Here is a 25059-nt window from a genome sequence, read left to right as displayed (position 1 = left end):
CCGAGGACACCACAGTAAACATACACATGCTAATCTGCAAAAGCAGAGACTCAGCTGTAAACTGCATGAGGCAGAAATTAATTTTATGTCATGTACAAAGCCTGGTGCACTGGGGGTGTAAGGATGGATTTCAGAATAACTATGTGCAAATATTTGGTCTTTGGTTTAGTAATTGATGTGTTTGATTTATTGCATGAAGACACACTGACATGAAGAAAAAAAATCCTGAGGGTGAAAAAATTCTTGCAGACTACACCGAGTTGGGAAGAAGTGTTGATCTGCCTGAGTGTTGGAAGACCCTATGGAGGGATCTCGACATGCTGGATCAATGGGCTTAGGCCAGTTTTATGAGCTTCAACAAGACCAAGGCAGAGTGGCTGTAAAGGCTGTGTGGAGGAAAAGGATGTGAGGGTGTTAGCTGACAGCCGGCTGAACATGAGCCAGCAGCGTGCACTGTCCCAGAAGGCCAACAGTGTCCTGGCTTGTATCAGCAATAGTGCAGTTAGCAGGAGCAGGGAGGTGACTGTCCCTCTGTACTCAGCACTGGTGAGGCCACACCTTGAGTACTGTGTTCAGTTTTGGGCCCCTCACTGCAAGAAAGACATTGAGGCCCTGGAGTGTGTCCAGAGAAAGAAAACAAAGCTGTGAAGGGTCTGGAGCACAAGTCTTGTGGGGAGTGGCTGAGGGAACTGGGATTGTTCAGTCTGGAGAAGAGGAGGCTCAGGGGAGACTTTATTGTTCTCTACAGCTGCCTGAAAGGAAGTTGTGGTGAGGTGGGGCCTCTTCTCCCAGGTAGCAGTGATAGGATAGGAGGTGATGGCCTTAGGTTGCATGATGGGAGGTTTGAGTTGGGTATTAGGAAAAAATTATTCTCAGGAAGAGTGGTGAGGCATTGGGACAGACTGCTTGGGGAGGTGGTGGAGTCACCATTGCTGGAGGTGTTAAGAACCATGTAGTTATATGGCACTGAAGGACATGGTTAGTGGGCATGGTGGGGATGGGTTTATGGTTGGACAAGATGATCTTAATGATTCTGTGATTCTATGATTTTATAATAACATTTTTTTTTTTCATTTTGAACCAAAGTGGAGGAATCCTGCCACCCCAAGCAGGCTCTTGTGATGGAGTGTACTGTGTCTGCAGCTGTGTCTGCAGAGGTGAAGGGAAGCGCACAGTCTGTCATGAGCACAGACTGGAGGGCTGTGTTTGGAGGTCTGTGTTTGGGCCAGGCTGTGTGCCCATATGCTGGGGAAGGTGGGTAGGAGAGTTCGGTGTGATGAGGGACAGCCACGAGTGCTCTGGGGAGAGCGGGCCTGCAGGCCCCTCCAGTTGAGGAGGTGGATACAGCCCTTTTCAACCGTCTTGGCAACATGGGACGGGTGAGCAATAATCACGCTCTTTCTGATCCCTATGGGATCCTGTTATCCTTGATAAACGAGGGTTGAAGACCTCTCCAACTCCCAGTCCGCCCCGGCAGGGGGCAGCAGAGCCGCTTCTAGAGCCCACAGAGCCCGCCCTCCCGCAGCGCCGCGGGCCGTTGTCACTGAGGGAGATGGAGCCGCGCCAGCGCTTCCGGCTCCGCCCCATTCCTACTGCCCCACCCGTGCTCCGTCTCGATGGTAGCGCATGCGCGCTACCGGGGGCACCTGAGGGCGAAGGGGCTCTGCTATGGCGGCCTCCATCATCTGCAGTCGGGTGTCGGCCGGCCTGAGGGGCAGCGGCTTCCGCGCCGCTCTGGGCACAGCCACGGCGAAGGTAGCGGCCGTGCGGCAGCGGGGCGTGGCCGGGGTTGGGGTTGGGGTTGGGGTTGGGGCCGGGGCCGGGGCCGCTCCCCGGGAGCTGTGCGGGACGCGCTGCGCGGCCCTGCCCGGTTGTGGGGCCGCAGCCTTTGCGACCGTACATCCTGCTGCGAGCCCTCTTCTTGTTCGCGACAGCTCCTTCCCGCGCGGTTTTTTCTCCCCGAGCTGCTCGTTTGTTGGTAAATCCCGCTGCTTCCTTGTCCCTGCCCCTGTGAGGGGTCGGGCGGTGCCAGAACGCCCCTCGCAGTTCCCTTTTCCCCCAGCGCTGTTCATGTTCCCTGTAAAAACCGCGGCAGAACGCGGCCTTGTTTTAGAAAACAGCATAAACAAAGGAGGCATTGGGCCTGGAGCGAGCCAGCGCTGTGCCACTTTCGTCTCCTTCCCCGCACGGAGAAAGGTCGCTCGAGTTCCCCTCTCGCGTTACACGGAGTCCCCGAGCGCCAGCACCTCGTCCTTGGGTTCGTGCCAGCGGGAGGGCCGCTGTGCGCAGGGGATCCCTCGGAGGTTAAACCTCTGCCTTGAAATGCCATCGTAAGGCGCCTGCATGGTTTGCCTGCTTGCTTTAATTTTAGTCAAAGTATTCAAAATCTCCTCTGTAAGAAATTTCCCAGTGCAGATTTTCGTGCATGGTGCTTGTGCCAACACTTCTTACCAAACAATTAAACAGCAAGGGCTTTTTTTGATTGAAACCAGGGCAGCTCTCTAGTCTTTTTACCTTGAACTTTCACATGTAATTTGTATACATGGGTTAGCTGTGTTTGGTAGATTTGCTCTTTTGTATGTATATAAGGTTAAGGTCTTGTAATAGAGTGAAATATTAAAAAAATGCTGCAAATGCTTTTGACTTTTGTGGGTGGAATTTTTATTTTTAAGTATATAAATCACTCTGAATGTAATGCCTCCTATTTCTTTCCACAAAAACTACATCATGTGCAAAAAGCACCATAATGTTATTTGATAGAGCAAATTCTCTACTTGGAGAATTTGCTACAAAACACTATTTTGTAGTGTTTTGTACTCAGCTACAAAACACTCTTTTTTCAACATAGTCATTACCATTAGCTCTTCATTTTCACCAGAGATGAACGACAGCCTGCATGCTGTGCTTGTAAAAACCTGCTTGGCTGTCCAGAATATGCTGTATCTTTCACATCATTCTCGCCACTGCTGAAATGCACCACTCACTGCCTCACTGTGCTCACATCTGCTGCTTGGTCTCCTTAAATGTTCAGCAAGCGTCGATGAATGTCAGTGGGTACCATTTCTTCCACATGTAGGAATTCAGTTCCACGCCTTCGCTTCATACACACTTTCTTGTCAGATGTCATTCTGTCAGAGTGCCCCTTTGCTGCCGTCTGTCACAAAATGTAACGCAGTGTTGGTGGGAAGGTCCAACCGCTGCTGCCCTACCACCCAGCATCCGCCTCTGATACTGTGGGCCAATGTCATAAAAAGAGGAGGCATGACTTTCGGAACAGCTCTCCTACATTTGTTACAAGATAATCTTTAGAAAATTCTGTCTTTTTAAAATTTATAAGTAGCTATTCTTTTTTTTAAATGATTGTTCATGTGGTACTACTCCTGATGTTTCATGATCAAAATTGTCTTTTCTTAGGACTGCTTTATAGAAAATACCTAGTTGAAATTCTCAGTGTCCTCTACGTCAGCTTTGCAGATGAAATTAAGACTCTCTGCACTGGAATTTCCTGGGCTCAGTACTTAACATGTTTTCTTCTACCTAGCCTCTGAAATGTTAAAGTTACCTTTTAGCAGCCCTCCAACTCAGCGTCAATGTTTGAAGTTGGTCGTATGTAGGCTTCTCTGGTTAGCGATCATCATTTGAACACTGAATACTTTGTTCTGTAGAAAACTTAATTTGCTGTGTACAGGGCTGAAGCTGATATAAAGTAGCTTCCAGTGCCCTTTCTCCAGAGAGCTCAGCTTTTAGTTTGGCAGAAGGAGACAATCAGCCAAAACTTCAGAGCAAACCTGTGTGCTTTTCAGTTCTCTGATGCTTCCAGACTCGTTTAAGGTCATTTTCACTACAGATATACTCCTTAAAGTACATAAGTGCTAACTGATTGCTGAAAGGTATTTTAGATCTACCTGCTACTGCTGTCATTGTCCCCAGGTTTTTCCCACTGCCCTCAATAACCCCTCAAAACCCAATACCACGTGAGTGGCTAATAGGAAAGATAACGTACATGAAACATAGAAGCAAGTGTTCAGATGTTTGCATTGGTACACTTAACTGTTATTGTTTAATGCATAGACTTTTTTTTTAAAAACTAAACAGCAGCTTTTCATAGTAGAGTCATGTTCTTTGTTTTTTTTTCCTTTTATTCCCCCTTCAGGTGCTTGGTGGAAGTCCAGGAATACTCAGTAATCATGGGTTTCAGGTGCAGCAACAGCAGCAGAGGAACCTGTCACTACACGAATACTTGAGCATGGGACTGTTGCAGGAGGCTGGCATTTCTGTTCCACATGGACTGGTTGCCAGGACACCAGATGAAGCTTACAAAATAGCAAAAGAAATAGGTATAATATTAAAGAGAACATATACAATATAGACATGGGATTGATGCAGGTTGTAAATACTTTTTCTGTCTTCATTGTAAGACGTTCCTTGGAGTTCTGAATACACCTTCTCTTTAAGAGAACCTTTCCTGTGGAGCATCTTTCTTGCAGATTTAAGTATTTACTTTCAAGCTGACCTTTTCCTAAGAATATTTCATTTTATGTCCAAGAATGCTCAGTGCACAAGCAAATGGTGAAATCAGTTAAGTGACAATTTTTAAGACTCTCTGGGTTATACACAGACACTGGTTTATGAAGCTAAACTATGAAACTGCAATGGGGAAGGACCTACCCCTACTTCCAGAGAAGGCTGTGAACATGTATTTCTGTCACTATCATTCCCATATCCCAAATGCTAAAGATATTTTTCCTATAACTTGTGAGTCATGCTTAGAAGGAATGTATTTTCAGAGGGCGCTGCATTAGTTTAGGTTCATACAACTGCCTAGACTTCTTTGAAATGAGTAATAGACTCTGCTTTTGCCAATTATGGATTTCTTCTCACTCTCTAGCCAGGGTGGAGTAGATTTTCTGTGAAGAGCTTCAGTGATGGATGTAGGTAGGACTTCTGTAGTCAAAGATTGGCTATAGAGCAGAAGATGCAAAGGATGCTTTCTTTTAGGCTACAGAGGAAGGGTAAAATCCTGTGCCTTTCAAAACAGGCTGTTCCAGCAGAATGCAGCCTCTTCATACAGGACAGGAGGACTTTGAGAGCCTGTAGTTAATGCTAAATTCATGGCCTGTTGGTAAAAAGGCGTCCAATCTCCTTTACCTGTTGCTTGAGTGATTAGTTGAGCTTTAATTTAGGACTTGATTTTACCCATTGATTTGTCACTTTACCTACTATACATCCTAGTAAAAAAAACTTTTGGGTTTAATTTGGATATGATATACAAGTCTGTTATTATTTGTATTATCAATACTATTTTTTTCCACCTTACAGCTTTCTTTCCCAGATATGTTAGGCTTGTCATGCAATTTTAACAGAGGACGTGGCTTTTCTTGTCATATTCCATTCCTAAATGTAAATGCCTAAACCTCTTTTCATCTGCAAATGGATAAATTTGTAGTTATTCCCGAGGTTTAATGTTTTATTAGATTCATTTCTGTTCCACGTATTGACTTAATGATAAAAATATGATCTGAAAGTGGGTTTTTTTCTAGAGCAAGATGTAATATAGAAAATAATTGTGAAACTTCAGATTTGATGTCCTAGAAATGCAGGTGTTTTTTGCTTGTCTTCTTTGTCTTGTTTGCGTTCCAGTTTCACCATCATAAAGGAAATGTGTTAAAATACTTCCTTTCCAACTGTTCTGAGAATGGTGTAAAATTCAGTGAAGAGTGAGCTTGTAGCATGATGTAAACTTCAGTAAGCAGAGGGTTATGCTCTATTACATTAATATCTGCATAAACCTCCTGCTAGTGACAAATAAGAGATTCCTTGTGCTTTTTGGTGGACAGCAGGGGGACTCATATCTCAGGATTCCTTTGATTTATTCCTTGTTTAGGGAGGAGACCTGTACTAAAGCAGGTTTGTCAGTGGTTGCTTGTTTATAGTCCTGTCTCATCCATGTGGGTCCCCAGGTATGCCTGTTATCTGGCAGATGTGACCCTGTGCTCTTTCTTAGGGCTGAGGAGAATAAAGTTGTGAAGTGTATGAGTTGGCATTGTTTAGTAAGCAAGAGCTAAGGAATTCAGAGCTGCTTATTGCCATTCATATACTTCCTTTAGGTTGGTATGTATTTGGTGCTGTGGCTTTGTTTGATATTAGAGATGAGGAAGGGAAGACTTCCTAAAAGGAGGAAAGCTGAAGGAGCTTGGGTTTTGGGGGCTGTCCTCAAGCATTGCCCAGAGCTCATTCCGAATGTGGCAGGCTGATCTTGGCTGCAGCATTTTGGTTTTCTGTGTGATTGTAACCATTTCTCTCTTGTTTTTGTTTAGTATTTACTTAAAACATCCTTAAAATTTGGAGAAGAATGGACAAATTCACTTTTTTGTCCACCTGCTCCTTATTTGTTTTGACTGTGTAAAAGTTGTTGCTGGTAGATAGGAGATTATCTTTTGCTTCTCTCTCTGCGTTAAACCTTTTTCCAAATGTTTGTCTAACCCATTACAAAGATAGCTGGTAATGCTGCTTGCTCTGTCTTTCTGGTGCTAATCCACATGCTCCTGATAACCTTTAGCCAGAAACCTGCTCTCTGTAAACTTCACTTTGGCACTGGTTCTCTCTCCTTTTGCAGATGTGTCGCTCCAGTTAGAAATGGGTAACTTTTTATCCTAGAGCACAACAAACGCACTCTTTTCATTAACAGGAATTACTATAATTTAGCTGTATCTATAGCCAAATCAGTGTAAGCCAGAACAAAGCCAAAGTTTAACTGTACCAAAGATTATTATCACTGCTAGATGATGAACATAGAATCAAGCTGAGGCATATGAATATTGCAGTTCATCTTAGAGCTGAGTTAGAAGAGTACACTTCTTCCCTGTAACATTTTTTTCTAATTTTTTTTTAAAGGAAACTGAGATGAAATTAGATGCTTTGAACAACTTTGGAGCAATATGGCAGATCACTCATGGTTTGAATCTTAAGGAAAAAAACCTCTAAATTTTCTTTGCTACTTTTCAAAATTTGATTTCTTCTGCTGTGTCATTTCTTAAAGTGCTTTTTTCAACTCAGATTTCCTTTCTAGCTGGATTCTGCAACTGGTTGTTTTGCTTCTGTTTTGTTTAGAAAGCTTTTTGTTGTGTCACGTGAAGGATGGACACTCTTAAAACATTGGTTTGCATATAAATTTTTCTTTCCATGCTTTTTTTGGCTGTGGGGTCAGTGACATTTATTGTTTACCAAACAGCTTTTCCTTAGGAAGAGCCCTCCATCTCATTTCAAGTGATTTGTTATCACATACCCTACCAGTTCATGGAACGACGTATTTCTTCAAAGCAGTTATTAAGTAATTCAGTCACTGGGAACAGGTTTGGACCTCCTCTAAATGTCACAGTTTGCATAATTTTCCCCTACTATTTCTCTGTCTCCACTGAAGATCTCATTTGTGCCACTGAAAGAATGTGTTCTACTCATAACTGAGAAGACTGATACCTGGTATCTGATACGGTCTTTAAAGGTGCTTTTTAAAAACAACAAAAAAAAATTGGTATTTTTAGTTATTTGTGGGTTCTGCAATATGTGACTGTTCATATGCTGTGTGAACATATCATTTAAATTTTGAAAAAGCAAGTAACTTCTGCAGTATCGGTAAGATGCTGTAGTATGTCTCAAGGACCACTTATGAGCTTAGTGTACACTCAGCCAATGTGTGATTGCAGCCAGCGCTGTGACCAGGGCCACTTTAGGAGCTGATATGTATTTGTGCTGGTAACATGACTAACAAACCTAGAGGCTGTTCTTTGAAGGACAGATGCTTGCTGCATCAGTGTGATAGCAGATAGCTCAGTGGAATGTGCTCTTTGAAACATATAGTATTGCTGTTAGTTAAGGCAGCGTCTATGAAGTTAATGCGGTAACTGAAACGTTGATGCTTCCTGACACCTTCCTCTGTTAACAGTTTTTTGTGTGGGAGTGACTTATTGTATAGCCATGGAAAAGCTTGCTTTTCTTTCATGGGAAGGGTATGTTTCTTTTTGTGATGATTTGAGAGGTATCTCAGAGCAGCTTTGGTGGTGTTGCTTTCGGTGGTGTAGGATTTTAAGATGGTAAACCCCACAGCTTCACATTCATGACAGAAATTCAAATTCTAGTTAAATAAAGTAAACTGTACAGAACAGGAGGTGTTGAGAAACTGAGTGTATAATGTTTCACTTCCTTACAACTGAGTTACTGGAAGGAAGTTGGAACGATGGAATCTTCCTTGTGGCTGCTATTGTTAACTATTAGCTATGAAATGTCTATTGCAGTTTAAGAGAGCTAGTCTGAGTCCTTATTGGTGTAGTTTATAAGGAATGATCTTTGTTGACATGTTTTCTGCAGAATGACCAAAGTGACTGGCATGGCTGCATTCCTAATGACAGTTCCCTAATGAATAGATGCTTCTTTTCAGAGCTTTAAGTTCTTTTGCTGTCTATTGCTTAAACCTACGACTTGTGTTTTCTTTTTTAAAAAGTAACATGTAAATGTGGACAGATTTATAAGGAAATATTTTGATTTATAAATGTATGTTTTGTACAGAAATTCTCCAAGTGTTCAAATCCAGCTGCCATAGGGGTCAGGTTTGTATGGAGTGCTAAGCAATTTTTTTGATGAGGATCCTACTTACCTGGCCAAAGTCTCCGGAGAACCAGCAGTCATAGTCCAGAAACCAAATGTTTTCTTGATTTTTTTGACAAGTACTACTTTTTGACATCCAAAGCTTACATTTTGCTTCAGCCTTCCCTTTCTCCTGTAGCACTTCACCCCTTTGAAGTTCCTATAACAAAGCATGTTGTTGAAAATAATTCAGTCATTCAAATAACTTGTCTGACCTGCCTGTTCAGATTATGACTGCCGTATTTTAATCATTTAAATTCAGCTACTGCCAAGACCTTCCAAGCTGATGAAAAGCTTGATGCAGGTGAATAATGTCAGGATGTGTTTGTGTAGAAAGTAGTGTTTTGTAAGAGGTGCGAAACACGTTGTTCACTCTCCTGACTGGCATGAAGATTGCTGGCACGTAATTATTTTGATTATCAGACTTCTGCTTGCAGTGATTCTTTTAATCTGAATGTTTCTAAGGCTGAAAAATGTGATTTTGAATTCCTATTCTAAGTAGCTATGCTTGTTAGCAAAGCACAGTGTGCTTTGAGGAGGTTCTCTGCATTTGTTAGGGTCAGCACTCTGTTACTCAGTTAAGAATACATTATTTGTTGTAAGTCTGTACTTTCCCTAATTCCAGTAAATACAACAATATTGTCAAAGCTTTGAATTTTTATGTCCATGCGAGATTTGCATTATAACAGAGAGATTCATCCTAGAACTACAAACTTTCAAATAAAGTGTAACTGTGGCAAAGATTTGAGTCTTTGTCTACCACAGTTTGCAGTCGAATGGCAGTTGAGAACTTGATTGCCACTTGTTATCAACCTATTACTGTCTCTTATTTCCCCTTTTTTTATTAGAACAGATCAGGCTTGCATGGTTATCGTGAAGATATTCGTAATACATGGAAAACAGTACTGCCACTGTAGTGAGTAGCAGGCACAGAGAAGTGGCAGTGAAAATGGTTTGACGTAAGTCAGAATGGAAACATGTAAAGCAGAACACTTTCATTAAGGTTGTCTGCCCTAATCACCATACTTCCTAATAGCACAGGACATTTGAGAGGTGACAGAACAGCAAGCCTTCTTTCCTCTTAATAATTTATGATAAGGTCGTGTTGCACTTGGATCATCAGTGCATATGTGCGGTGAGAAAGGGACCTTTCACCCAGTCTGAAAGCGTAGGTTGTGGAATCAGAAATGATTCCTTCTGGCTGATAAACGTCAGCATTGCTTGAAATAAAGAGCAGGGCATTTCCTGATTGCATCACTCTTTTTTGCTGTCTAGTTAATAAACCGTTGTTGAATATGGAACCTGTAGCGTTAGTACTGCGTTGATTTTGTCATCCTGAATAGATGCTAACTCAGTGTTATGCTGATTGCAGGTACCTGTAGTGGTTCTTCCCATTTCTGAGTGCCACTGCTGAGTTTTGTGCATTGCTGCCTTAGCTTGCTTGCTTCTGTAACTGCTTCCCTGAGACTTTAGCTGTGCTGAGCTGCCCAAAGATGGTTCGTGGGTACCTGCTCCAAGGCAGAACTGCTATTTGTCATTGAAACAAAAGCCTAGCAGTATTTCACAGTAGTGTAAGGAAAACACAGGAAAGCAAAACTGTTCATAGGAGTAGAAAAAGGTGTTAGCTGCTGTTTGCCAAATGTTTCGTTGAGTTACTGGGAGTTTGTTTTTGTAGAGCTGCAGTTCTCTGCTGTGTGGCATGTGTAGTAGTGCTGCAGTGTAACACTGCAGATGATGTGTGTGACACAACATCTCTCTCCTCTGGAGTTTAAGGACAACTTTAAATGGGTGCTGTAGGAAAGAACTGTTCGTTGAGCATCCTGCCTTTTTGCATGAGTCAGGTTAAGGCTTTCTCAGGACATGGTTATCTTTACTTTTGCTTCAGGTACATCTATGAAACTTAATTGCTTGAGAACATAGCTGGTCAAATAACTCTTGGACTTTTATGTGCAATCAAGCAGCTAGATTGTTTGCAGTGGTGTAGGAAAAATATGCAAATAATTAATAGCCTGCTCATGTAATGCCACAAATTGTTGCATTCTGTCTATAAGGGACAGTTCAACGATAGCTTTGCTTAAGGTTGTTTCTCACAAGCTTTTTTCAAATGTCTTTATGTGTGTTGCCAAAGTGTAACCATTCATACTACTCAACTCTTAAGAAATACCCCATGGCAACAGGCCTATGGTATGGATAGCCAAAATCCTAAGGTGCCAAAGTACATGCTGTTTTGGGAGATTGTGAACCTGGCTATTTTCTGCAGTCTGTACCCTTTGTTTCCTCCCCGCATCCATAGTAGTTCTCTCCAAAATATTAAAGGGAGCATCTCTGCCTGGTTTCTTTTGAATCTTCTGTTCTGCTTTCATGTCTGCTGACATGCTTCATTATCTTCTGTGTGAGGAAAACTCTCTTGCACTCTTTTTTAAAACTGGCTTGCCTTGGTAGGTGGCATTTGTTTTCAGCTCACAAAGACTATGAAACAGAAGGCATTGGTATGCTTGTGGGTGGTTTTTCTTACTCTGTTCCTCACCAGGGGTTGCTAAAGACAACATTCACATCCCTGCTATGTTGTCCTTTGCTCTATTTAAAAGGTTTCAAGCTCTTCTAGTCTCTTCTTGTAAGGGAATCTCCTCATTTCAGTGATCATCCTAGTAACCAGTCTTTCCCAATGAAAATAACCTATATGGTTATGCCCAGAACAAAACAACATTCTGTGTGAGATCTTAGCAGGGCTTTAGTTGACACCTGGTTCTTACTGGTTCAGATTTTGGTCTTTATTGCTAGGATGTAATTGCAACAAGGAAGGTGCCTGGTGGTAATTTTCAGGGCTTTCTTGGAAGCTTCTCTGTAGAAGTAGCTTGTACCTCCTGGATTTGGTGTAAGATGTGAAAAACAGGGTGTAGAAAGAGGATCCTCTTTTCTCACCTTCTTAGTGGACTGTAAGTTAAATCTCTTAGTCTTGATTACTGAGCATGTTTGTTCTCAATCTTTGTCAAATACAAAACTTCAGTAGGAAGCTCAAAACAGTAAATTAAACAGTGCTGTGAAATCTTAAATATTTGAGTCACTTCAAATACTTGAAAAGGGTCCCTGCGAGTGGTGGACTGAGCAGTAATTTGCGTAACTCTTCTCTTTGTTTATAGCCACCTAAACTTGTGATATTATGCATGTTTGATTTATTAGGTCAGGCAGCGTGCAGGTTAAAAGAAGAAGCAGCACAACTTTTTGGTGTCTGATGATCTTTTTCCTTATGCAGAGCAGCTAGTTTTGTTCAAGCACTGTTATTTTTCTTATGCTTTGAGCTGGCTCCTTTTCACATCCAGGTGGACAACATGTTCGTTCTTTGCCCAGAAAGAGCAGAGTGGCTCAGCTGGCTGTGGCATGAAAGGGGATGGGATGTGCCACATAGATTGCATCCCACAATCTAGCTGTTCTCTGCATTGTATTCAGTGTTAATTGAAGTTGAGTAATATCTCAGAGGGGTTTTATTTTTCTTCCTTTATCACCTTAAATGACATGATGAATTCTTTTTTTTCTCTTTCAATGATGCTTCAGATATCCCAGTTGATCGTGATTTTATTCTCAGATTTTACTTTTTAAAACCCGTATGCGCAGTCTGCCCTGCCTTCAAGAGTATTTCAGAATGGCTTAGGGCAATTAAAAGACTGACTTTGACTGCTCTGGTAAAAATAATGGATTTGCTTAGGCCTTTGATGTCTGCAAAGCATCAGTGCTGTGCTGAATGGAAACCATAGCACACCTGCAAGATAACTTGGGTAAGTGCCATAGTTGCATATCATTGCCAAGAAGATAGTTATAGACATAGGGGATTTATACTTCATTCAGGTAAATCTTGGATTGTGATACCTCAGATGTTCAGTGTCATTTTACTAACAGACTGTGAGATAGTAAACATATATTACTGAGTTCTCAATCATTTATGATTCAAATGTGTTTAAAAAAAAAAGAGAAAAGATTTTTTTTTTCTAATACTAACTCACCTGGATTTGTTTTCTATGTGAATTATGATACAGTCTTTGATTCAAGTTTGTGTTTTGAATATGGGGAGGGTTAAAATGAAAACAGCCTCTATTATTATACCTGGGGCAATTCATTTTTAGTAGTCATGCATGACAAATTTTGGGTTTTCTTTCATTACAGGTACAAAGGATCTTGTGGTAAAAGCACAGGTTTTAGCTGGTGGTAGAGGAAAAGGAACATTTGAAGGTGGCCTCAAAGGAGGAGTGAAAATAGTTTTTTCGTAAGTTATTTCTAAATTATCCAACCAAATGGAAAAACTTCACTTTCTCATTATGAATTTAACCTCTTGCCTAGTTTAAAATCAATGTTTTAATTATTAACCTTAAAATAACAAAAGCTAGGTAAGATTTTTTATGCTACTTTTGTTTTTCCAGCAGTTTCTCTGTCACATTCTGAGCTTCTTTCATTCTAGTCCAGAAGAAGCAAAAGATATCTCCTCCAAAATGATTGGAAAGAAGTTGTTTACCAAGCAGACAGGAGAAAAGGGCAGGATATGCAATCAAGTATTTATCTGTGAGCGCAGATATCCCAGGAGAGAATACTATTTTGCAATAACAATGGAAAGGTCATTTCAAGTGAGTAATATTAGAAATAGAGGTCAACTAATTAACTTGTTATAGTTGAATAAAAAAAAATACTGTTCACTGTATTGGTCACTTACATTTGAAATTCAGAAATATAAACAAGCTATATTTAATTTCCTAGTATCTCTAGCTGTGAGACTGCCATAGTGTTTTAAATGCTTTAAAATGTTATGCTAGAATTTAAGATAGAGTAAAAGAGTAGGGGTAGCCTCAGCTGAAGCTCAAAGTCATGTGGCTGAAGGGGAGGTGGGTGGAATGAGGGGATTATTTTCGCTTTGGTTTTAAAGTTTGCACTTATCTACCAGATGCTTGTACTAGAGTTTAGTTTAAAAATACAGCTATGCATGTGCATGCATATGTACGCACTGTTCATGAGTGTTAGCAATGAGATAAGTAAAAATATTTTGGAAGAGCCAGTAGTTCTGGATAAATGAAGTGCCTGTGTTCACCAAAGTGTGGAGGTTCCTAGGGACGCACAGGTTTGTTCCCTCAGTTTTGGGAGTGGTGGTAGCTTTCTTATACCAGAACTCTTCAGGAAGTGGTAGGAAGCTTAGGATTCTTTAGATTTCAGGAAGATGAAAACTGTAGTCTCTTTTATATTCTGTACGTATGGCTATGTAGTCTTTCAGGCTACAATACAAACTTGGTTACTGAAGCGTGTCACTGTATTATCTGACAGATTAATATTCTATGAGGTAGTACAGAGCATGAATTGCTAGATAACAAAGCCAAGGTAAAACAGATCTTGGAAAATTTTCTCTGAAGCTCTACAAACTGCGTTTAGTCTATCCAGATGCTTAAGAGTTTGTAGAAAGATAGCTCTTGGTCATTTAAGGAGTATCTCTTGCATGTGTGTGAAATAATTTTCTGTGGAGGAAACTAATCATCTTTTTTATTGGAAAATTAGGAGTTCAGTATTGTACTTATACCTGTGTCTTCCTTTCTAGTGTTTGTGATAAGAAAATATCACTAGAATTTTAGTATAGTTGAGTAATTTGGGGACCTACATTCTGTTGTACTGTACAAAAGCTTGGAAGAGCCAAATGTTACAGTATGCATGCCAGAATTACCACAAGGTGGCATGAAAATACTGCAAATGGCCAGAGTTTGTAATCCTAGCATCTTGTTCTTGCTCTTATGTTAAAAAAGAAAAATCTTACTACCTTGTATTGAGCCATAATTTTTGCTTTTTTGATAGGGATATACTTTGTTTTTACTGTTGACTTTTTAAGTCATGTTTTTGGATGTGCTTCTAATGGCTGTCACTAGTCTAGGGTGCTGATGATTAGGAAGAGCCTTTCAAAAGAAGAACTCCTGAAGGTTGAATAGCACGCAGCTGGTATTTCTGATACTGTTGCAAACCTCTTCCTTTAAGAGGGGAGGAAAAAAAGCTTATAAAGTAATGAGTTGAAAGTAGAATGGTGTCTGGGGTTTTACTCACCAGTGGAGGCAAGACCTCTTACGTTTTAAAACCATTTACTTTTGTCAGTTCTGTGGAATGATACTTTATTTTTGTAAAGTATTCATAGCTTCCTGACTATTCAGGATATAAATATCCAGAAATGTTCATTGTGTTGAACCTTGCTATTTGATGTAGGATAATTCATCACCTACATGCTTCCATTTGGAAGGATGGTGATGAGAAGGGAGTAGTGTGGTTATTAAGCATGCTCTTGGAATCAGCATCTTGCTTTCTGCAATAAATTGTCAGCAGCTATAAGGCTTTTTAATGTTTAAGTAATGTTGCCTTAGTACACCAGATGTCGTAATTAATGCACAGGTGGTGGTAGGGGAAGGCACTTGGGATAAAAACGAGTGTGTGTCTTTAAACAGGAGGACTATTCCCACAGGGAGAGATTGTAGGTGTGACAGTGGTGAATTCTTGATGTTTTCCTTGAGATTTACATAGCAGAGGGAAAAAAAAAAAAGGACAAAAAGAAAGGCTTCTAGAAAAATGTTACCTAGTGCATATTCTTGATTTCTTTTATTATTGAATAATTGGGTGCTATTTTGTCAGAAAACCTTGACTTACTTTCAGCAATAGCTGTCGTTACTGAGCTTTGTGGTCCTGCTGAACAGGAATAGTTTGCAGTAATTTATCACTGGATTCTGCAGACCTAAATTTGTCCTTGGAGTTGGAGCGTGGTGGAATGAATAAATGAGTCCCTGGCACTGGATGTGTGTTTGTGTAGGGGTGAGTGGAGAAGTGGGAGATATTCCTTTTCTAGTGACAGCCTAGAAGATAAAATGTGTATAATTACTAAGTTGAATCTTTCTACCAAAATTTAATATATCTGTTAATTGATCTGTTGCTATGGTGTATACAAAAATTTTTCCTTGTGAAAAGAAATAGGGCTCAAGGTACACCTTGCAATTTTGAAAGTATTATTAAAAGTGTTTATATACATATACTGAATAAAAAAGATGGTAAAGTTCTTTTCAATAAAATCATGTAGGTAAAATGCTCAAATACAAAGGTTTCCAACTATGAGCAGGGCTTTACTGTTGTAAAATGGCTTATGGGAAAAACTAGATTTTGGCTGTGGGGTATAAAATGACTTACACTTTTACTCTTTTTCCTTTTTGTTCTAGGGTCCTGTGCTGATAGGCAGTTCCCAGGGTGGTGTTAATATTGAAGATGTTGCTGCAGAGAATCCTGATGCGATAATTAAGGAACCCATTGATATAGTAGAAGGCATAAAAAAGGAGCAAGCTGTTAGGGTAATTGTTAATGTGGAAGAGTACACATTAGCAAGGATGGGAGTGTTGCTTCTAAATCTGATGAAGTGTGCGTGTGTTCAGCCTGCTGAGTTGTCTTAAACCGTTTTGACATTTTGAAACAGATTTGAGTGAGTGATTTAAGTATTTTCAGCTTGATAGTCAGTGTAAATCCAGCTCTGCATGGCAGTGCTTTATATAGCTATGTAAAGACAATGATGACTTATTACTAGCTCTCCTCATAAATGCAGTGTTTTATATCAAAAATGGTCTTTTAAAACCCTAGAGTTACTGTTCTCCTGGAAGACAGGAGAGAGTCTACATCTACAAACTTAATACTGAAATAATATTTAAACTTGGAGTTTCCTAACTTGTAAATATCAATAAAAACTTGAACATCAGTTAACTGATAACCAATCTTTTACTTTCAGCTAGCCCAAAAAATGGGATTTCCTCCTAATCTTGTGGATGAAGCAGCTGAAAACATGATCAAATTATATAATCTCTTTCTGAAATATGATGCTACCATGATAGAAATAAATCCTATGGTTGAAGATGCATCAGGAGTTGGTAATGTTTCTTCTGTTCGTATGCTCTTTGTAACAGCTTGATGCTTTGATAATTCTAAGTTAGTTTACAATGAGTTTCAGCTAAAACTTCAGTGGTATGCAGCAGGGAGGACTTGACATTAACATGTTGTGTTGGAAAACAAATTTAATAAAGCATATAAATGTAAGTGGATTTAGCTGGCTGTCTTTGTTGGTAAGCTGGAGAGAATCTTGTATGTACATGCAGTGTTAAGTGGGTCATTTCAGCAAAATGTTGCACCACATGAGCTAACTGCCAAATCTGGTGTAACAGATGTTAACTTGCACACGTAGCAGTTGAAGTATTGTTCTAGTAGTAATGGCATTAAATGACTTTTTTATAAACTGTTAATTCCTTTCAGTGATGTGTATGGATGCAAAGATCAATTTTGACAGTAATTCAGCCTATCGTCAGAAGAAAATCTTTGATATGCAAGACTGGACCCAGGAAGATCAAAGAGACAGGGACGCTGCAAAAGCAGATCTCAACTACATAGGATTGGATGGAAATATAGGCTGCTTAGGTATGTTCTCCTTAATGAGTTTTGAATGGCCTAGTGGGTTTATAAACTGAATTCCTAAATGTTGTATTTATTCTCTTATAGTCAATGGTGCTGGTTTAGCTATGGCCACAATGGATATTATTAAACTTCATGGTGGAACTCCAGCAAACTTCCTTGATGTTGGAGGTGGTGCTACAGTGCAGCAAGTGACAGAAGCCTTTAAGCTTATTACCTCTGATAAAAAGGTAGGGAAGATTTAGCACATCAAGGTCCTGTAAAGGGGCAACGCAAGCTGTGCTTTGAATTACAATGCTTAGTGCATGTTCTCCAGGAAGCATGTTTTTGTAAGTGTAAAATTAGACAGGGAAGAAAATGGAGATGCTAGCTAAATTTTGGTACAAAAACACCTGCTGAAGTTTTTTCTTCTTTTTAAAATGGATTATTTGGCTGTGTACTGAGTAGGCGGTTTTGTGTCCTCTGGTTGAAATTACAGCTTTATGTGAATCTGTTCAGAAATCCTATGAGTGTAAAACTGCCCACACTAGCTTTTTAAACAAAAACCAGTTTTCTGATAGTTTTCCTTTTTTTTTTTTTTTCCTTCTTGTGTTAGTTGTGCAGCTGATAGAGTTGTAGAGACAAAAATTCTCTGTGCTGTGCACAAACAAGTTTCTCAGGTACTAATTTTATATAATGTAAGAGAAATAACTTTGTAACAGGCATGGAATGGCTTTATCCTATCCAAAGTTTATCAGTAGTGTTTGAACGTTATTAAGATAATAAATTGGTTGGAACCAGAGGGATAACTTTAGTGTCTTAGATAACATGAAGACTGACTTGGTGGTCTACATAGGGATGATCATCCCAGTAACCAAAAAAGTTGGGAGTTCTTTGCAGGATCTGGTAACTGTATACTACTTTTGGACCAGAATTTAATATACGACTTGAAGCTCTTTGGAAAGGGTCAGAAGGAAATAGAGGAGTTGGAAGAGTTTTGTTTCTTTCCATTTGGAAAGACTTTTGTTACAAACTCAGTCTGACACACTCTCCTAGAATGTTTTCACTTCACCAGCTTTCAACAAACTGAAGAAAAAGTAGGAGACATAGGCATAGATTGCTTGAGTTATGGAGAGAGAAAAGAAGGAACAAGAAAGTCATGGGAAGCATTGATGTGGGACAAGTTCTTGCAATGACAGTTCTTTACAGATGCGTAGACAAAGGGTTTCCAAATGCACTTGATTTATTTTTCCCTTTCTGCTTTCCTTCAACTGTTTACTGTTTGATAGAAACAAATAAAAATGAAGTAGCTGAGACTCCTGGTGCTCAAAAGTCAAACGGTAACACAGTCCACTGGTGGCATGGGCTGCAGCCTGTTTGGGTCCAGTTCTGGGATTGTTTGGAACAGCTTTCTGGGGTTCCAGTCTAGGTTGTTTGTACTCATTAGTAGCAGGAGCGAGAACAATATCATGCAAATGAGCTAGTCTAATTGCAAGATAATGAGAACCAGGCTACTGTTTACTACCTGCTGCATATTAAAGCTGTCTTGTTAAGTTTATCCTGTCCTCCTCCAAGGCTGTTACATGTTTTCTGTCTTTCACCACTGACTGCAGTCTTTCCAGCCTTCCTTTCTGCCAGTTAAGCAGGAAAAGTCTTTCCCTTAACCTCCAGCTTAGTCCTCCTGAATGAAATATACCTCAGGTATCTTACCTCTAAACATGCTAGCTTTTAAGTAAACTGCATAAACAGTGTTATGTGTAAGTTCTGTAAATTTCATATGCTTTTCAGAGTGACTTCTTCAGTATGCTGAGGTATTAGTGTGGGAGATACCCTTGCTTGTAATGTTAGAAATGGAAAGATAAATAGCTGACAAATTAAGTAGTTTAATTACTTTAATTACTGATGTTTCATCTGTTTGATTTGCTCAATGACAAGCAGCCTTCTTTGTTAATCATTCTCTGAAGCAATCATAGAATAAGATCATAGAATCATAAAGGTTGAAAAGGACCTCTAAGATCATCTAGTCCATCCATCCACCCACCACCAATATCACCCACTAAACCACGTCCCTAAGTACCATACCTGTTTCTCAAGCGCCTCCAGGAACAGTGGCTTCGTTACTTCTCTGGGCAGCCTGTTCCTGTGCCTCACCACTCCGAGAAGAAGCTTTTCCTAATATCCAACCTGAACCACCCTGGCACAACTTGAGGCCATTCCCATAATGTACGGTGACGGATTTGTACAGAAAATGTTTGTCTTTTCTCCCGTACTTACAAAAATATGCACAACATGGAAATATCCCGAGTCAGCCATTTTTGAAATAAATATCTATATTTCTTGAAGTAAAGTATGTGACTTTATAAAACTGTATTTTTGTTGCTGAAGTTCTCTGGAACACAAATGTTCCCTTTCTTGAGCTGAGTCCCTTACTACACTTACAGAGCTTGAATTTTCCTTTGGTTGAAAGGCTGTGAGTGGTGCTTTTAGCTGATGTGTGTCTGTCCATTTTTAACGTAAATATTGTTATTGATTTTGTAGGTACTGGCTATTCTGGTAAATATTTTTGGAGGCATTATGCGATGTGATGTAATAGCGCAAGGCATTGTTATGGCAGTAAAGGATTTGGACCTAAAAATACCTATTGTGGTACGATTGCAAGGTGAGTGTATGTGATAAATATATTTCTGTCCTTATTGACAGGTGTTCTTGACCTTAGGTATTACATAGCAAGTTTTCTGTAAGCTGGATAGCTGTAAAACTATGGGAGAACAGGAAAGACACAGAATTTAGATGATGAGGATTGGGAAGTTAATGAAAAGAGATGTATTGCTTTTGTAACTACTGAAGTAGTTGTCTTCTAGATTTATCCACATACATGGAAATAGTCCAGTATTCGGTAAGAATTGTGTTCTATCTGTTTCTTAAGGTACGCGAGTTGATGATGCCAAAGCTTTAATAACAGCTAGTGGCCTCAAAATCCTTGCCTGTGACGACTTGGATGAAGCTGCTAAAATGGTAAGAGCTCATTATGAACATTCTTTTCAGAACACAGATTTTGTTTCAGAATATTGAAAAGATGAGAATCCTTTCAGTCAACTAAAGGTAGCCTAGGGTAATCAGTGCTAGTTATTACCAGGTTTGCAAGCAGAATTTTACAAATTAGTAAGGGAATATTTTGTAAGGAGAACTATGATGTTGGGAGCTATTATGTCCCCAGAGTTTCTATATTTGAGACTTCAGTTATTTTATTCTTTCCGAAAAGCAGTTTTAAAAAGAAAAGGATGGGGGAAAAAAAAAAGCCCACAGCTGAATGGTCATATCTGTCATCCTTCTTGTCAGGGAAATGGCTGGGAGATTAGTTTTAATTGAGGTAACTGAGACATGTAATATTTCTTTTGATATAGTATTATATTTCTGTGTGTGTGATTAAAATCAAATATAGTTGATCACCTTGCTTCAGCAATAAGGTAATTAGATATTCAGACAGATTGGTTATGATTTTTACTTCCTGAAGTTGAAGTTCTAGAATTAGCTGTGGATTGCTTAGAGGAAGAACTTGTTAAGCCTGATGGTACAGCCCTTGCTTTTAAGGAATCACATTAAGTCTTGCTAGATTATTAAGCTTTGATTTGGTCATTGTAAATATTCTCTAGGAATGCGTATGAATTCTTAAGCTGTACTGGATCTATATAATGTATCTTTTAAAACTGATGATGTTTTGTGGTTGAATCATGGAGCCATGCAAATGGAGTTAGAATTAGTTTTCTAACCTTAAATTATCTGTATTTGGAGAAGTGTTTTTTGAAAGGATTCAGTTCGTTTGTGTATGTTGCCAATAGGTAATTCTTTGAACAGGCTTTTATATGATGATGCAATGAGGTTGATAAATAAATGGATGAGGATAGATCAGTGTAATGAGCTGAGCATTCAAAGCAGTGATTGTAATCAGTGATTTTAAAAGGGTGTATATATACTTGTTTTTTTTCCCACCTAAACATTCACTAGATGATTCTGGCCAACTAGGATTTTAGATGAATTTGAAGTTATATAATGTGGACTATAAATTATTCTACAAATATGTAGCAATAATGAAGGTGAAGAATTTTAATCTGCAAAAAATGAGGATGTATTCCTAAGCGTGAATTAATTCATAAAGGTTATGCAAGAGAAGCTGAGTCTCTATAGGGGATCAAAATATGATCCAGAAACACTTGCAACAAGAACTTACAGAAGGAAAACCTCTGCCATAACTTAGCTTAAAAAAATAAGGTAGGATTGTTTTGAAATTAACTCTTTGTTTTCTTTTACAGGTGGTGAAACTCTCTGAAATAGTAACCTTAGCAAAACAAGCTCAGGTGGATGTTAAATTTCAGTTGCCAATTTGATCTGAGGAATGTCCTGCCAGTGCCTAGTATGTTTCTCTGGAGTACTGTGTTCTGTGGGATATTTTTCTTTTTTTGTGTGGAGGTTTTGATTGTTGGACAGGCGCACAGGCTGAAGTACCTGGTCTTTAACGTTAACATTCAGAATGGTTGGACTTCTTGTAAAAGTGTGTATTGCTAATATTTAGTCCTTAGCTGTTCTCAAACCTCCAGCTTCTGCTGCAGAATGTTACTTGCAATATACTTCTGCGTTGTCCAAAGTAAAGCTTCTGGTTGAAAGACAATTATTCTGAATAAATTCTAAAGTTACTTTACTTGTAAATTTGTATTAGCCTTGGTTAAATATAAATATGACTAGATTATCTAGTTGTCCCTGTGGAGAATTGTATTGAAACGGTATTTTATATTGGAGACAGTTGTACTTAACAGTATAATGGACTTGAGCAAACAAATCATTATTTATGAACAGGTGTATTTGAACTTGATCAGAAACATTTTTAGAAGTGCTTCACTGAAGTGGCTGGTTACTCTTCTGGACAACGTGTTTAATCACTACAAAATATACTGTAGCACTTAGATTTTCACGATTTTGGGTCTTTACAAGAAAGCATCATGTAGTTTTATATATGAATAAGCAGTTACCAGACTTCAAAGAGATGAAATATATAGAGAATTAAAGCGTCTGTTGTACATTGCTGATAAAACTGTACATGAATAAAATGTCTCCCAAAACAACAACTGTCTTTTTCTTTGTATATCGCCGTTTTGATCAATTGCATGAACACAAAGATTAAGTTGGGATTTAAAGGTAGCAAGCTAAAAGATTTTTAGAAGTAAATTTGTAATAGCATATATATGCTCATTTTTTTCCCCCTTGAGTTGCATTGTATGATTAAAAATGAGAACTCATTAAGGCAGTTTTTGTCACCTTAAAATGCTCTTGATTTTGGCATTACATACAGCTTGAAACTTGTCTGTTGATGCGTACATTCACCACTTAGTAATTGAACATCAAGTTTGGAAACTGCTGCTCATTTTTTGGTTGTGTTTTGCAAATTTTTGTTTATTTAAATGCAGTTTTCTTGGTTAGTGGCAGCATGGTTTTGTCAGGAAATAATGAATTTATCTACTGTGGGATTTCAAAATAGGAAATCCTTTCTAAGATGGATGGGGAAAAAGTCTTTTAGCCAGCAGTGGTTTTAAACTGAAAGCAGGTAGATTCATTTTAATTGGATATGAGGAAGAGATGACTGTGGTGAAGCTCTGGAACGAGTTACCCAGCAAATCTGTGAGTGCCCCATTGTCAGAAGTGTTCAGAGTTGGGATGGATGGGATTCTGGACAGCCAGATCTAGTGGGAAGAGTCCCTGCCCAAGGTGGGGGGATTGGAACCAGCTGGTCTTTGAAGTTCCCTCCAACTCAAACTAATAGATGATTCATTCTATGATAAACAGGAACAAAAGACTGAAAATGGATATATGAAATGTGGGGAAATTTATAGTCAGTGCTACACAGTTTTATAACTTATAATGCTACACAGTTTTGAGGTAGGTAGGGTGATATGAAACTTTAAACAAGCATGGTATATTTCAGTACCTTTTTGACAACACTAAAGAAAATTAGCAGAAGCTATGTTCACCTTGAATTTAAACTGGGTTATTTTCAGTCCTAGTTGGTCTCTCACAACAGATAACTTGTGTGCTGTTAATCCAGTGTGCTAAATTGGGCCTGTAGGTATGCTTGGCATTTCTTTTATTCAATGGTTTTGAATGGGTTTGCAGAGATGACCAGTCTGATTAGACTTGTTAAGCATTGAATGATTTTGAGACTATAATTCATTTCCAGCATGTAAGTTTGCTTCTAGCCTTATGCTTTTAACATTTATGGAGAATGCTAATATTACAGGTTCATAAGGAGATGGACTTCTTTTTAAAAAACACAATTATAGTCTACCTTTTTCTCTAAATTAAGAGGAAGGAACTATGGAACAAAAGTGACTTGATGTTGCCAAAAATGAGAAATGGAAATGGGCTTTTAGTACAAATACTGGTCTAAAATTGAAATAAAACTGTATCCCACTGTTAGTCCAAAATTTCCTTATACACCGTTTGAACTGTTAAATGTTGAACAGGGAGGAGGAAGCCAAGGAAAAATATTTTCCATCTTTGAATGTAAAATCCTGAAATACTCAGTAATGCATTCACAAGCAATGGATTTGTCAGAAAGCTGTTTTACCACTAGTGTTTAAAAAACAACAACAAAAAACCTCATCCTTTAAAAAGAGGATGGATAGGTGTGGGATAGGGGGAAGGCAGTGTACAAGTCACTGACCTGAGCATTTAGAGCGTACCCCAATCACTCTGCACCTTAAAATGGCAAGGTATGTGGTTGAAGGTAGTTACTTTAAGGCACTTCAGCCTTTATAGCCTTGTATAGCTTTGTAATGTAAATGCTTCTTAACTGGAAAAAGCTGAATTTCTGTTTGAAAACAGTAGTATGGAAGGTTTTGAATGTGGTGTCACAGGTGGGATGGAAGGTGTGGAAGGAGCTTGAACATGAAGGACCATGGGCAGGGTTGGGTATAGAGATAGCACCAGAGATGGAGTCTGGAAACATTAGTTATTTCACTTGGTGTTGAAACACAACCGGTGATTGATTTGCATGAAGTATCTTGAGACTAAATAGGCATATGGAGATTAGTTTAACAAGGTGCCATGGGACCTTTTAATTACTGATATATATTAATTGTTCTTCAGCCTGTTTCATCTTAGTCCAAGTATGTTGCGACTAAGAACTGTTAATCCATTTGGTACGTAGCTGATGATTTTAAGGCCCAAAGCTGATGTCAGAACTACCTTAAGCTTCTTAAAGCTTTATAAAACAACCTGCTTCCCCTTACTGTATTGGAATACTAAGCATTAGAGATGTGTAAGAATGGAAGCTTACTAAAATTGTACAGCCAAGAGCAAGATTTATAACAAAATAAACAAAACATGAAAAATGTGTAAATAACTTCTTAAGAGTTTCAAAAGACCTGGAATTGTAAGGGTAGTAAAAGGAGTTTGTATTAGATGGTTTGCTGCCTTTTAATGCAGTTATTGATGCAGAGTTTTGTAATTGTCTTGAGATAATCACAGAAGCAAATGCTCCTTCTTTTCTTCTTTATGCAAAAGTAGTCTAACCACTGGCAATTTTGGGATTCAGAGATTAGTTGCTGTTGTGTTGTACAGCTACACCAGCGTTAGGCTTAGCAAACCACGATGGCTTCATAAAACAAATGTTGAATATATTTACAAATATCAAACTAATAAGAGCCCGGGATGTGAATGAAGCAACGGCCTTTTGAGCTGTGCAAGGATCACAGGTGGATTTCTGCTATTTGGTAGTGGGGAACCTGTGACCGTGCGCCGTGCCTTGCTTCTAAAGACAGCGGCAGCTGCCTGATGAACCTGTTTGCCTGACAAAGGCTGTCACTGCAAGTGGTTTCTTCAACACCTGCACATCACAGCCATGGGAAGCTGCAGTGTAGGAAAACTTCCTCAAATGCCTGAGGAAGAAAGACTTTACTACAGTTGCTAGATTTAATTTGAAGCTTTGATGTTGGAGCCAGTCTG

At 39.2% G+C, this 25059-nt stretch overlaps 1 protein-coding gene across 1 annotated transcript; it reads left to right on the top strand.

Moving 5' to 3' along the window:
- On the top strand, positions 1597–22181 carry SUCLA2 (succinate-CoA ligase ADP-forming beta subunit). The gene is made up of 11 exons (XM_021376137.1): positions 1597–1755; positions 4154–4337; positions 12799–12898; positions 13091–13253; positions 15855–15983; positions 16412–16550; positions 16930–17091; positions 17173–17315; positions 19603–19723; positions 19991–20079; positions 21375–22181. Exons 1-11 carry the CDS (start codon positions 1669–1671, stop codon positions 21447–21449), a joined length of 1392 nt encoding a protein of 463 aa, XP_021231812.1. The 5' UTR covers positions 1597–1668; the 3' UTR covers positions 21450–22181.

The sequence above is a fragment of the Numida meleagris genome, chromosome 1 (genome assembly GCF_002078875.1).
Source record: "Numida meleagris isolate 19003 breed g44 Domestic line chromosome 1, NumMel1.0, whole genome shotgun sequence".
NCBI classification, from domain to species: domain Eukaryota; kingdom Metazoa; phylum Chordata; class Aves; order Galliformes; family Numididae; genus Numida; species Numida meleagris.
This window is presented reverse-complemented; position numbering and strand designations above follow the sequence as displayed.

Coding starts and splice junctions, on each gene's coding strand:
- SUCLA2 (XM_021376137.1), top strand. CDS start 1,669: ATGGCGGCCTCCATCATCTGCAGTCGGGTGTCGGCCGGCCTGAGGGGC. Junction 1,756..4,153: donor TGGGCACAGCCACGGCGAAG/GTAGCGGCCGTG, acceptor TTCCCCCTTCAG/GTGCTTGGTGGAAGTCCAGG. Junction 12,899..13,090: donor GGAGTGAAAATAGTTTTTTC/GTAAGTTATTTC, acceptor CTTTCATTCTAG/TCCAGAAGAAGCAAAAGATA.